The sequence below is a fragment of the Myiozetetes cayanensis genome, unplaced genomic scaffold (assembly GCF_022539395.1).
Source record: "Myiozetetes cayanensis isolate MyiCay16 unplaced genomic scaffold, myiCay2020 scf6-25, whole genome shotgun sequence".
NCBI classification, from domain to species: domain Eukaryota; kingdom Metazoa; phylum Chordata; class Aves; order Passeriformes; family Tyrannidae; genus Myiozetetes; species Myiozetetes cayanensis.
The window spans coordinates 43,805,480-43,820,638 of record NW_026087853.1 but is presented as its reverse complement, the minus strand read 5'-3'; the positions used below and the strand labels follow the sequence as shown (position 1 = coordinate 43,820,638).

General features: G+C 38.9%; 1 protein-coding gene across 2 annotated transcripts in view; it reads left to right on the top strand.

Annotated features, from left to right (window-relative positions):
• The window catches only part of LRP5 (LDL receptor related protein 5), a 134,986-nt gene that overhangs the window by 36,397 nt on the left and 83,430 nt on the right, over positions 1-15,159 (top strand). For both annotated transcript variants that reach the window (XM_050335104.1, XM_050335105.1), the window contains exons 3-5: positions 8,708-8,905; positions 12,356-12,552; positions 14,361-14,492. In XM_050335104.1, coding sequence (XP_050191061.1) covers positions 8,708-8,905; positions 12,356-12,552; positions 14,361-14,492 — 527 coding nt within the window. The remainder of the gene's footprint in view (positions 1-8,707; positions 8,906-12,355; positions 12,553-14,360; positions 14,493-15,159) is intronic.

Below are 15,159 nucleotides of genomic sequence, written 5' to 3'. Positions count from 1 at the left end.
TCCTGAAAAAAAAATTTCAAAAGATTGCATGAATGAGCTGCAGTAGACTAAGGCTTTCAATATTTTGATTCAAATGAGTGTGAATGATGAAATATTTTAAACAATGTATCAACTGATCTTCTTTAGAATAGTTGAAAGCAGGGGGAATACTGAGTAAAAACTTGTGACTGTTGCAAATAGTGGAGAAGAAAAACATGAAACATGGCATGAATAAAGACTATGGTTTTTAGAACTTCCTTTAACTCATGGCTACTTGGTTAAAATGCAGAAGATGCCCTGTTTTTGAGTGAAACATGGTTATTGCTGCCGTGAAAGTTAGAGATTAGTTTATTATCCTGTGTGCCTCTATTAACTAATTGCAAGTAGAAAATTATTTTAAGGCTTTTGATTAGTTGTTTGAAACTGTGTAATGACATTGAATATATGAGTAGCACATTATATTAAGCAATAATATAAGCTAAAGTAAGAATTTTTCCACATAACCTATTGAAAGTATACTTACATAGGGTTTTGTTTGTTCTTGTGTTTAAAAATACAAGCATGCAAATGAATGTGCTTAAATTGCATGCCTTGATAAATTCGTGTCTGTAGCTGGAGTGTGCCTTTCCCTGAACATTGAGTTAAACTGCATCAACACACTGAAACACAAAATGTATTGGCTTGAGCTAAATGTTTAGGGTCAGAGATCTGTGGATAAGAGAGCCAATACCTGATTTGCATGATTGGATTACTGTTGTCCAATAAGTTTGCTGGGCCCCATCTTCTGTTAAGTCAGTACAATGTGTAGATATAAGTTCTTGGACTGCCCTGATATGTTTTAATTCAATGTTCCTTATGGAGAGAGGAAGAAACCTAGGTTTAACTTCAGGTAGATGTGGTTAAGTCTAGCTTACAAGCTGATGGAGAGTTCAAAGTTCATTCTTCACTTTTTGATATGAGGATACCCTGAATTTTGAGTGTCTGCAGTGTGTCCTAAAATAGGTTGAACGTAGTGAGATTTGGACTACTTTTCCCTTTCCTGAACTAAATCACATTTTGTCAAAGAAGAAGGGCACCTGGGGTCACTGAGCTGAATATGAGCCGGTAATATGCCCTTGCTGTAAAGAAAGCCAGCAGCATCCTGGTCTTCATTAAGAGTGTTGCCAACAGATTAAGGGAGGTGAACCTCCTCCTCTGCTTAGTGGTGGTGAAACAATCCTGATAGTCCTGTGTCCAGTTCTGGGCTCCTCAGCACAAGAGAGACACGGACATGCTGGTGTGAGCCTCACAAAGAGCCACAAAAGTCCTTAAGGGACTGGATCATCCACCGTAGAAGGCAGGGCTGGTTGAGCAGGGATTGTTTACCCTGGAAAACAGAAGGTTCAGGGGATCTTATCAATGTGTATAAATATGTGATGTGAAGGTATAAAGGTGATGGAGCTAGACTCTTCTCAGTGGTACCCTGTGAAAGGACTAGAGGCAATAGGACAAACTGAAGTAGAGAAAATTCTGCATAAGTGAAAGAAAATACTTCTCTGCTGAGAGAGTGATGAATCACGGTTGACCAGAGAGGTTGTAGAGTCTCCAATCTTAGAGATACTCAGAACCGGACTAGACAAGTTGTTTTTCTGTTTTCTGTAGTTCTTGCATATGAATGTGCTGGACGTTCTTTCAGAGGGGAAAGTGCAAAACATGAAAAACATGTGCAACTTCTTGGTTTTTTTCCCTGGAAAATCCTTACTTATCTCCTTACTGCTGCCCTCCTTCTCCAACTTAATGCTTTTGGAAATCTTGAGTCCCTCCCTGCAACGATTTTTTCAGCTTCATGCTGTCCTGTATTGAATGTGTGCTTGTCTGACTTTGAGAAATCACTAGGGTGTCTTACACCTTTCCATATGGGTGAGCAGGGAAAGATATGCTCTTTCTTTGGAAGCACTTCAATAATATTTGAGCATCCATTAGTTGACAGGCAATTATGTCTTTCCTCTGTGTTCTCAGTTGCCAAACAGTATATGTATGTATACTATACTATATATGTGTAATGTATATATTTTAAAAGAATAAATCAGGCAGAATAAAAGACATTGTAGGAAAACTGTAGTGGAGAAGTGTGGTTCTTGAGGGTTTTGTTTGCTTTGCTGTAAGTACACATCTTTGAATACAGTGTGATTAGTTGTAAAGGTTACCTGCTGTGGCATATTTTTGGATTTGATGTAATGTTTTTTGTCAACAACAGCCAGGTCTCCAAATTCAGTGCTTGGAAAAAAAAAAAAACCCAAAGAAAAAAAAAGGCAATTTGAGTAAGTAATTTGCAGCTTAATGCTGTACAAGATAGCCATTCTTTTCTCTTCTGCAAACAATTGGCGCTGTTTAATTTCACAGTGAAGTTTTTGTAACTTTAAAGGTGGGATGGGGGAAGTTAGTTTTAAATGTGCAGGAATCTAAACTTCATAGCAATTTCCTGTAAACTCCTGTTTTGTGCCATGGGCTTGTATAAGTTCGAGAACATTGTTGAAATTGGAGAAGTTTTACTGATTTATATCATCTGTACAACTGGCCCCTTTTGTGTAAGCAGGTTATGTAAGGTTTGGCAACTGTACTGCATTTTGGGAGATGGAAAAAGTGTTTGGGCAGTGCTGCTTTTTATTATGTCTGTGATACCTTCCAGCTCAGACGGCTGATCAGCTGCTCTTTGAGGGCACAGCCACGATTTCTAATCTTTGCAAAAATGAGGACAAGGGACATGAACTACCAGGAAGTAAGAAATGACCTGCAGCTTTAAAACTGAGGGGAAATACGGTTTTCATCCTGATTTTGCTCCTGCACCTGGAATTTCAAAATGAGATAAGCAGGGGAAAGAAAACAAGCCAAACCAACCAACCAACCAAACAAAAAAACCCACCAAAAACAACCCTCCCAAAAAAAACTAACCCCAAAAGAAGAAAAACCCCACTGGGGTGCAGTTTGCCAACTTCAAAATCTGTTTATTTTTGCAAGGTGGCTTTCGGTCCCATTCTTGTGATAGGACTGAAGCACCATTTAAACCCTGGTTCAGTGTGGTAGTTTATATGCCAAAACCTAGTGACTTGTTGACTGCAGTTCAACTGCATTTGTTTAATTAGGTTCTGACTAAAAAGCTTGGTAGTGAAGCTTGCAGCTACTCTGCTTACTAATAGAGCAGTAACTGAATCTTATGAACTCTTCTGGCTACTGGATAATAGACTGGATGGACTGTTAGTGGTTGTGTGTTCAGAAGGAAGTATCATATCTTTGATGAAGCTTTGGCTTTGGCTCTGCTTTGTTCCACCTGGAAGTGCAATTCAGTTTAGCGACAGAATTGGTGCAGTTGCTGTAAAATTATTATTTGTTACATGTTAGTCTGTTCTTTCCCCTGTCCCTCCTTCCTTTTAACTTCCTCTGGAGTTAAGATTAAAAAACAATAAGGGGGGCAAGACTTAAGCATCTCTGAAGAACTGAATATAGTAGCCCATGAATTTGTCCAAGGTCTGCTTTTAGTTCAGTGCTTCTGTAGTACTGTTTGGTTGGGGGATTTTAAGAGTATTGATTTGTGATAGCTGCTTAGCAGTGAATTTTGCCCACAATGCCTTTTTAAATTTTGTTTTCATTGGCTCTCAAGGAATTCATGTTTTCTTTTTCAGTGCTGTTAGAGTTTTACTGACCTGTTGCAATCCAAGCAGGATACAAAACTCCTCAGATGCCAGATCTCAGTCCTGAAATGTGATCGATCTAATGTGTACAAACTGACTTTGATATTTTTAACCTCTAACAATTGTTATGGTATGCCCTGGCCCAGGGGTATTTAAAACTTTGTAATTTACATTTAAAAACACTACCACCAACAACAAAATCAACCAAACAAAAAACCTACCCAAATACTTGCCTTAGGCTGTTCATTATTATTCGGTGTGCATCTTTTCAGCTGGCTTCTGAAACTGGAAGGCATAATAGCACAGGTAGTACCGGACTGAGATTCTTTGCATAGTCTACTTATTTTCCTGAAACATTATCTGGGCTAAATACCCATTTTTTAAAAATGGTAAAATGAAAACGATAGAGTTTGTTAATGTACTGGACACCAGCAAAATAGGTTATATTTGAAAAACAAAAAACCCAGTCCTAAACCGTCATCTGTCCCAGAAACATTGATGATGTCTAGACTGTTTGAAAGTGCTTGTTTCTTGTTGAGGTGAATAAGAGATGTGGACTCTTGAGTGTTCTTTAAAAAAATAAATTTTACAAAGCCTTTTTTCCCTCCCCCTCTATATAAATAATATGCCAGTTACCACTCCAGGCTCCTAAATTAAGGTTAATTTAAATCTGCTTGAATTAAATCAGTTTATAAACTGATTTATGGCATGCAGACTAATTGCTTTCTCTGAGAAGCCACTTGGAACTTTTTGTCATGTTCTCCCCCTGTCCATAAAGCTTCTATCAAAAGTATCTGCTCTTAGTGTAAGAATTGATCCTGTGTACTGGGGACATTTGGAAAATGCAAGACATAAAGGTTACCACTGGACATTACTAAAATCCTTTGTTCCTCCGTTGTTTTTCCTGGCTGAGTCTTTCTGTGATGAACCCAGCTAATGGAAGATGATTTCAGTATTTTTGACAGAAGACTAATTTGCTTAATCAGACCCATGGGTTGTTTCAAGGATAGGTAGCCTTTGTCTTTCTCTTGGTAACTAATCCACATCAAGAAAGCTCCCCTCACCCACAAAATTTTCTCTTGTTATTGTTCCACTTAAGTTTACAGTGCTACTTTAACTAAGCTTGTATCATTCTTTCCATAATAATCATGGATTTTTTTTCTCTAAGATTTGTAACTTTTGCAAAAAAAATTCTGTCTTCAACTTAGTCTCAGTGTAGGATGTCTCAGCTGGGACACTGTACTTAATTTGGTTTCAACTAGGTTGGTCACTCAAAATAGAGGAGCGCCAAAAAAAGGGAAGCTTGGCACTTTGTGCAGTTTTAACAGGCATGCAGTTAAAACATGATATTTTATGGCCTTTTAGGGTCTGATGTCCAGAGTTTTGTTGCATCTTATATTGACCAAAAAATGTCAAAACAGCCTAGATGTTAACTGTGGGAGAAGAGGGATGAAAGGGAATGCCCTAACTAATTGTAGAGTCCAAGGTGAATGACTTATCTAGGGGGAGTTGATGAGAATTGCCTCTTTCTCCAAGGAAGTTTCATAGATGGCTTCAGCTGGGTGGTTGCTGCCTTTATTTGTCCCTTCTGTTTGACCAGCAGTCCTGCTGGGGGACCATCAGTGCTGCTCAGACTGCTCGCTTGTTAAGCTGAAAGGTTTGGGGTTTTTTCTTTTTGTTTCCTTGTAGGATGCTAATGTCAGCACCAGGGGTAGGAACCATGGAAGGGACCGCTCCATTTGAGAGTGTCATGGTTTTAAATAGGCTTAGGTAGAGCAGAGACGCCCACTCCTGCTGCAGGAACAGCTGATCAGCTGATCTCTTCTTACAGTGGTACCCAAACTCCCAGTTCAGGGTCTTGATCTGAGCCAGTTTCCTATAATTCATGGCAACTCAGTGCCTGCTGCCTGATGAAAAGACGGAAGCCTCTTTGAAAAGGGGAGGAGGTTAAATGGAGACAAAAACTGTATTTACCATTCCATGGCTTGGCACGCTTTCCTGTGATGGACCATGGGGATTCTGTGTAGCACACAGAGGGAGGGAAACTGTTGCCTCATTAGGTGCTTGATTACTGCAGAGATTCCATATACTCTGAAAAGTTCACCAGGAAGATCAGCTTTATGATACTTCAGGGACACCCTGCAATCAGGGCAAGGTGGTGGCAGGGTATGTTGCTTTAAAAATGTCCAACTGAGAGAAAAGTGCTTTGAAAGAATGCTGCCTACATTCAGATTGTTCTACATGTCATCCGATGCATATTCATCCTGCTAACCTTCCTTTGTGGTGCATTAACTCTGCTAATTCCATGTAGTTTTAAACCTTTGTATGACAAAGGCATTGAGCTTTGTGTCTCTTAAAGAGCTGAAAAGTAGAGACCTAATTTTCCTGTGACAAATTTGTGTGTGAGTTTGAAAGTACTGCTTTTGTACAGCAGTCTCTGTGTGGCCATGGGTAAAATACACATCACCTATGAAATTATGCAACAGAGTATTTTTTAGGAGGAGGTTTTTGAGCTGGAGCTCCTTTAGTGTCATAGAAAAGCCATGAGGACCCTTTGGCTTACAGACTTCTTTTTTTCTTTTCTTTTCTTCATCTGAATGCACTGAGCTTCAGGACAGACTGCAATTTTAATGGAAGGCTGGAGGAGAGGAATTTTGCTCAATGATAGTTTTGGGGATTTTTTTGATCCTTTATTTCAACTGTTTTAAAGGTTTAATAGGCCTTAGCTAGTTTTGTCTCCTTTGTTTTTACTTTTAAATAACTATCATGAGATTTTTTTTCTATTTTGGTCTAAGCTCCTTTTTAGTCTGCATTTATACATTTAAATAAGTACATATGAGTAAGTGTAAGATTGTCATAGCCATATGATGTGGCACAAAGCCACCTTTAATAGCCCGTTTTTTCTTAATTCAACAGTCCATCTTTTGTCTGTCTTTATTCCTGCAGAGGTAGAGCAAATGGTGCAAGCTAGTGCAGATGAACTGGATCAGAGGACTGATTTGACCTGATCTAAAATGAGTATTTGGCCACATCAGTTTCACAGTCTGATTCACCAGTTGGTTGCGTAGACAGGTTTTTTTATGCGTGCTTTTCTCTGTCTTCCGTTGTTTGTCAATAACTGCTTCCCCACACAGTTTGAGTTGCCACAAATTACAGCTTGACTTGTTAAGGAAAACCAAAATGAGTGGCAATTTACATTCATAGGTTGTCCTGTGAAATGCGGCAGCTCAGCTACTGCTGCTGCTTCTTCAGGAGCAGTCAGTCTGTCCTGGCTGCTGGGGCTGAGAAACTTTGGGCAAGTTACCTGGGGACGCGATTCTGCCTCAGCCACTCTAAAGTGAGCTCAGAAACCTGAGGACTCATCTGCATGGGAGCTTTACTATTTCAACTAGAAAACTTCTTGTTTTATCCTTGCACGCTCAGGTGTTGTGATCCAAGTGAGCCATTTCTATCTGTCTGTCTGTCTATGTTGTTACCTACATACCCTCCTTCAGTGGGATAAACATGCTAGTGATTATATATGCGGCTGTATGAGAATGGTCTAAGTAGGTGCTGCGACAGCCCTGGAACTGGAGATAGGCCTGAATCGGTTTGTAGGATGTACAGGGAGATCAGAACATTTTAGTGAAGTGAGTTGTGAGGGACATGTCCTGGGGATGACTGTACAGCTGCCTGTTCCTCCTTGGCTGAAGTGATGGCCCGAGCTGCACGTAAAGCAGCTACAGAGCTATTGTAGTTTACAAGGGAATGTTCTGTTGTGAAGGGGAGACCAGCCTGCTGAGGAACATGACAGCAATTACAGATGTAATCCCCACTTCATCCCCAAAGTGGACAGCATTCTCCCTCATAAAAAAAAAAGAAATCATTTGGCTTATTGTGCGTATGTATTTTTCACAATGCACATTCATTTAGTTCCTTTTTGGTTCCTACTGTGGTTGCATAGCCAGCGCTGTCTTCAGGGGGCTGGGATAATCCAGGTTGTGCAAAATCTGGCTAAGCATGAGTTTTGCAAGGCTGAGTAGATAAATGCCTCTTTACCATGCTTTCCTGGAGCCCCAGTGCCAGGAGGACTTATCTTAGATGCAGCTCAGTGCACTTAGCCAGGTGGTGCCCATCTGGCAGTCCTGTTGATCTAAGGCAGCTCGGGGAGCCCGGGGAGTGGTGAGTCAAGTGCACAGACACCTCATTTTGTTTAAAGCTCACTCAGATCAAATGCTTCCTGACACAGACCCGTGCCCCAGATAGTTGTATTGGCATTGGGAAAACAATATAATTTCTGTGAATGGACTGAGGTAGCTGTGCTAGGAGTTGACCGTGTTGTGTTCGTACCACTGACATGTTGAATTTGCAAGCTGGATATATGATGCTGGGTAATGTTTACCAGCTGTGAACTGACTGTCCTCTTCTGACCAGACAATTTCTCTCCTAACTGCACACTCTCAGCTTTTCATGCAGGTGTTGTGGGATTTGCCAGACCTTGATCTGGTCCTTTCTGTTAATGTCTGTTCAAGCTACTTAAATTGCTCATAGGTGGAGGGAAACTGGGACGTGGATAGAAGGAGAAAAAATATCCAAAAATTTAATGCAGTCTTTCTAAACCTGCGTGGATTCGTGTTTTATTTATTGACAGAAACAAATTTCAGGGCACTTGATTTTATTCATTTTTCTCTGTAGACTTGCAAAAGGAAGTTAAGGTGTGGTTATTGCCTTCTTGGATAGGTAATTAGTTGCTTCAGAATGTGATTTAGGATATTAACTTATAATTAACTGGCCACATCAGGATGATACTTAAAAATGTTTATGATAATCAAGGAGTGCCCAACATTTGCAGAGAACAGTAAAACATCATAAAGAGAAAAAGCTTGTGAGAGATGATTTCATGAAGGACTTCTTTTGTGCCCTATGTAACTGAATTTTGTTAAGGTTTTGGGGACAAACATTGGTGTCTATTCACCCCTCTATGTATATACCATTACAGGCTTTGCAAAGAGTTGCTATCCCTTCTGTTCCTAAAGCTAACCAGCATGTCTTGTGGCTTAATTTGTGTATGTCTTTTTCAGATACATGTATTGGACTGACTGGGGTGAAACACCCAGGATAGAACGGGCAGGAATGGACAGCAGCATGCGGAAAATAATTGTTGATTCAGATATTTATTGGCCAAATGGACTCACGATAGATCTTGATGAGCAGAAACTTTACTGGGCTGATGCAAAACTGAGTTTCATTCATAGGGCAAATCTGGATGGTTCCTTTAGGTAAGTTCCCTTTAGTCAATAATATGGTGTAAGTTATTTCTCACTTCCTGCAGTTATTTTAAACTGAGACTTTTTTTTTCAGTAGGCTGGAGTAATGCCAATACCTTAATGTTCTGTTTAAATGCTGTTCTTAATAACCTTGCAAAAAATAGCCTCACATACTATAAAACTGGTTTTAAAAGTAAGACTATTTGTATCAATATTTCGCTATAGAATGTTCTTGTACAGCAGGATTTTTTATTTGTCTTGAAAATAATTGGAGATGCTTCTTCTTGACCCTAAGCAGTATAACATTTAACTAGTGACTTGGATTTTACAGTATTGTTAATGTCTTTTTTTCCAGCAGGAAATACACTTTGAGACACACTTGTCCTTGGCCCCATTCAAAGATATCCTTTATGCCATGCCTATTAATTAACCAAATTCAGGTTGTTTCAGACAGCAAGCAATTAGGAAGCAGATTTTTCTAAAGATTGATGGGAAGCACAATATGGAAGTTTTGTTTGATGGCTCCTGTCCAAGTGTGCTGTTGAGTTTTGGCTTTTGTAGACACAGAGAAGTGACACTCCAGACAGGGCAGACTTAGGCATTTGAGATTGCATCTTCAGTTCTGTGCAGTGTTCAATGGGCAGGTTGTATTGGTCCTGAAGGGTGAGTGTCATATGCCATAAATGTCCTGGCAAAGCAATCTCTGCATTGTGGTGTGGTTTTGGTCTTCAGATTGTATAAAATGACATTTTAATTTTCATGATTTTGTAACATTTTAAATGTCAGTGTTAATAAAATCATTTTGCCTTGGTAAAAAGTTGGAGGAGTTTTATGCAGTTCTGTGTAATAAAATAATATGCCTCCCCCCCAAAAAATACCACTGCATTCATATGGTTGTTTCTTTTTTTTTTTTTTATTTTTAATTGAGGTACATTTCTGCACCTGATTTTCACAGTCATGAAAGAAGAATAGCAATATTGACCTTTATAAAGGTCCTTTATAAAACACTGATGTTCCTTGGAGAGCACTGTGTAAGAGTTAGATAATGGAAGTGACAAGTACTGACTGACAGTCAGAAGTGTAGACAAGGAAAAAAGGCCTTTATGGAAGGCAGTGGTAGCTCAAAGGCTGGCTGCAGGTTCATAGGCAGAAAGAAAGATTTTCATTTAACAACATGAATGTGTTTGTCCTGTTTGGGGGGTGAGTGGCAGAGTGTAAGGTTTCCAGGCTGTTTCTGCGGTTATCAGGCACATGCAAATTGTATAAACTTTACTTAGACATACGTGTAAATGTAAACCTTAAAGTTGTAATTGGCAAGTGAAATCTATTCTGCTCGTTTCAAGGTAGAGAAAGGCCAGCTAAAAGGGAGCAAGCCTTTGAATACACTAATTCCAGCAGTCTGTCCAAATGACTTTGGGATAGATCAGCGCATGTGCACCACCTCCCAAGCAGATTCCTGTTGAACTATAAATCCGGTAGTATTTTAGGGAAAAATAAGGTATTTTGCATTAAAAAAAAAAAAAATTGGCTCACTCCTGCATATTTTACTCAACTGCTGGAGTATGTAAATGCATTCTTGAGGTCAGGATATTCCTGTCCAGGGTGCACTCTGAAAGTTTCTTATGTCTAACTGCATGTGAACTTTTAGGCAGTTTTCAATATAGTGACTTCTGTAATTGTTCAGACTAGATGATAACTTGGGAAGTTGCTTCTGTTCCTTAAACATGGAGTAAAATAAGTTTCACTCATACATACCAGTAAAAAATTCTGTAATGTTTCAAATGCTTCTACCCTTCCCATCCCAGAATCAATTCAGAATTACTTCAGAATTCAAATAAAAAGGAAATTTGCATTCTGCGTGGTGGATTAATTTTACTGGAGCAATCTGTGTCTTGTATCTTAGCATGCTTCAGTTTGCAAGTACATTGGCTGGAACTATTTCAAGGGATGTAATTACAGAAGAAGGGGAGACTTGATATCTAAGAATGATGGAAATAGGGCAATACATAGTGGAAAACAGCTGTTATGATATTAGAATACAACCACTGCTGTTATTAATCAAAAAGAAACACCAAAGGTGAGAGTGGAAAGAGAAAGTGAAATTAGTATTTCTATTTATTCTATTGTGTTTTATGGTAAAAGAAGTAGTGATAATTTGAATGAGAAATCTCAGGAGAGTTTCAATTTTATCTCTAGAAAAGAAAGATCATTAATATTTTTGTTTTATTTTTTCCACATTATCTGCTTTGTTCATGTATATGCTCATATTTGTTTGCATGTGTCAGTCTGCTTTACACTTGTCCATGTCTGAATATATATCAAGAATTTTGGGATACTTTTTAATTCCCCTGCATCCTGGAAAGTGCAAATAAGTACCTATGCTGCTCAAAATAAAACAGAATACTTCCCCTCCCAAATGTTAGCTGGTTTTTGTTTTTCCTTAAATCTCTTCAACTGAAAAAAATTGAATGCAGATCTGAATATAGGTATGAGAAAAATAAGTTTGTCACTTTCCTTTAGGATGACACTGATACTTCAGCTTCCTCAAAGTTGTATAATGAATGATTTTGGATACTGATTTGGTGTGTCATAGCACTGGTTTAAGAGGTGTGGGCATGCCTTTTTGTATACCTAAACTGCATGATTTTTGTGAAAACTGACTACGTACTGTTTTGACTAAGAAATTGTCAAGTATCTTTTCTCTGACTTAATAAATGTGTCCAAAACTATTGGATCTGAATTGTACGAATTTATTGCAGTAGTTATAAATTTGGGAATCCTGTGAAAACATGTTAGAAACATCGTGTGTTTTTGGCTTTCAGTTCAGCTAATAACCAGTGTGAAAATATATGCATTCTCAGAAGTGTGGCTGAATGAGGTCATTGAAGAAACATCTTGAAATGTTTCTGATTTGTATTAATTATAAATTAGAAAAAGTATAAGTGACCCTTGCTCTACATGAAAAAAATAATCTGAAAAATATTTGTTTCTGCTACTGACTAAGTTAAAGAGAGCTTATTTAATGAGACTCTTAGGTAGTTTCTTCCTTTTTGTTCTACAAGGAAGCACTCAGCGCAGCTGAAGTTCTGGGCAAAGTTGTCCTATGATGCTTTAATGGGAGGGGCAGTGTTCAGACTTATGTTTCATTGAAAAGTCAGTTGTGTTTGGGTATTTGCACAGCTTCTGAAGTTAAGGATCTTCAGTGGTCAGTGTAGAACTGAATCAGATGCTTTGATGCTATGAAACCCAGTGTGTGTGTGTCTTTATTGCTATGAAGGCATAAAGCCTTACTTTACATTTTTCAGTTTGTTGTCACTTTTATCACCAGGTGAATCTCTTGGTCCAGTGAATTTGTTAAAAGATGACAGCTCCTGTATGAGTTTCTACAAAGCCAGGTTTTTATTCTGCGTGCTAACAAGTGGAGGCAATCCATTTTTAATCCTTGCTCTTTCTTTCACCTAGGCAAAAAGTTGTTGAAGGCAGTCTTACTCACCCCTTTGCTCTGACCTTATCTGGGGACACTTTGTATTGGACGGACTGGCAAACGCGCTCCATTCACGCCTGTAACAAAAGGACAGGAGAGAAAAGGAGGGAAATATTGTCTGCCCTGTATTCTCCGATGGACATCCAGGTCCTGAGTCCGGACCGGCAGCCATACTGTATGTTTTCCTTTTCCCTGAAACTTTTTGCGTGACTGTTACTTATCTGGCAGGAAAAGCATTAATCATAAAGGTGGTTAGTGTGAAGTTTTAAGGTTGTGCATGCTTGTTAGGGGATTGGTTGCTAAAGGTGTAAGTGCTTGAATCCTATACCTTTCTTGGAAAATTCCAAGCTGAATTGGTGTAAGCTCACTCACCATCCCACTTGGTAACAAAATACAAAATCCAGTGCAGTACTTCAGTGATTTCTTTTGGTTTGGAAAATCTGAATGAGAATGATACTGATTCATGTGGCATCTTTTCAATGGCAGTTTTAAAGACAACTGAGAAAAGTGCTTATCATGTGTGGTTTTTTGTTTTTTTAGTGAGTAGAATTACCACAAAATATGGAATATTTATATTGTACTTATAAGTGCATTTTTTGCAGTCCAGACTTGATCATTTTAATCTTCAGTTTGGGAATGTTTTAGTATGGAAAGGTATTTAGTTTTGAGCTTTTAGATGAACATGTATGTGCTTCTGTTTTTTCTTGATATTGTATGATGCTACTTCAGAGGAAGTCACATGTAGAGTATTCAAGTAAGGCTGCATGTATTTTGTATGTGCATGTGATTCCATGTGGCAGTTGGTCTAGATTTTCTTTTTGAATGGGACTTAAAAGCAATGGTGTAGAAATGTAGCTCTAGGAAGAATCAGCTTCTGTCTAGGGAAGACATTCTTGCCATTTGGATTGGCTTCTTTATTTATGCCAACTGTAAATTCTGCTTTCTTAAAGATAACATTTGTTATTCCAATAAAGTTTATAGGATGTGAGTAAACAGGCCTGAAAGTAAGCAAAAGGAGTTTGGAGATTATCTTGGTGATGGAACATAAGCAAGTTTTCATTGTGGTTGCTGGGAATGCACAGCACCCTGGTTTATCTCACAGCTCCAGATAAGAGTTTGTCTATGCTGAATTCTTGTCATTGCTTTTAGCTCCAGGAATGTCCCAGGCTTGGGTCATAGTGTTTCTGAGTCAGTCACAAAGAAAGTATGGCGCATGGGGAAATAGCATATGCTGAAAATAGCTCAGATGCCATTGACTTCATTAAGATCAGGCTTGGATTCCTTCCTCACCGTTTTTTAACTCTGTGACTGTCAGTGGAAGTAACAAAAGTAAAATGAGCTGTAAATTTTGTTCTTTTATATTAAAGTAGTCCGGACGATTACTCAAACTGTAATTTTGCAGAGATCTTGCACAACTTGCAAGTATTTTTTTTTAAATAAGTGGGAATATTATCCATAATTATTTATTATTACAGTTTCATAGCTTGCTACCATTTTTTTCCCCATCTAAAGAGATAGAAACATTGGGTTCTGTCCATCCTTGTCCTGTACACATCTCCTCCCCCACTTTTTTTTTCTTTTACGTATCCAAAATTGCGACTTTACATGTTGCTCCTCTGGATTTCCTGATGATTCAGGGATATGTCTTGCTGTAAAAGCTTTGCAGTAGAAAAAGATATTTCTAAAGTGCAACACGACTGTAATGTAGGAATTGTACAAATTGTTACATTTTCCTTTCTTTCATAGAACTGGTCACCCTATCAGTTGCTTACATCTCAGTTTAGGGGCCCCTGGAAGTAGGATGCTGGGGGTTGGGAGGTGGAGAGTGGTGTGGGAAATCAGACAGTTTGTGTTGTGATTCCTCTGCGTTTTAGCACTAAAGCTTGTGCCAGTTATTTGGGATCTATAATTTCTTCCTCATGGAGAAAAGAAGGCTTTAAGGCTTCCAGAAAAATGAAAATAAATCTTTTTGGTTTCTTGAAGTTCACACTCCGTGTGAAGAAAACAACGGTGGTTGCTCCCATCTGTGCCTGCTGTCTCCAAGAGATCCCTTCTACAGCTGTGCCTGTCCCACTGGTGTGCAGCTGGAAGACGATGGCAGAACATGCAAAGCAGGTAAGAGCTTGGCTTTTCTACAGTCACAGCCTTGGCTTGGTTTGGGTTCACTGCTTCAAAGCTGAGCCTTGAAGAAATGAGCTGAGAGGAGCTGCCTCGTACACTGAAATGTCATTTGCATCCAAACCTCCCACCAAGCTACCAAAAATGGTGATTTTTATGAACTAAACTAATAATCCCGTGTAGAAATCAGAGACTTTTGACTGCGTCTAGTGTTGCCAGTTCTCCATAGGAATTAAATGGTATGTGGAACCCATCATTGAAGAATTTTATTAGGAGTAAGTTAGTGTAGGACATCTTTCCATTCAGACAGTGGACAAACTGCTCCCTCCCATTCATTGTCCAGTAGAGGTCAATGATACAGAAGTGGTGGCTGAGTTTTTGAGATAGCTGAGCTAGAGAAAATAATGTTCTAGGTGGCTGTTCCGTGTCCCTGTTTAGAGAATAATAACTAGAGTATATGCTTTAATTGAAAGTATAACTAGATGCATATTTCATATCCACAAGTTGAATGAGCCTAGTGGTGTACTTCGAAAGTTTGGTTCTGTCATTGATCGGGAAGCCTCTTTTAAACGTGCATCTTACAAAAGGAGGCAATTAACAGTGATAGGGTGGAAGGACAGTGGGAGGCAAGGTTTTGGATAATGTTCTGTCGAGTCTGCTGCCT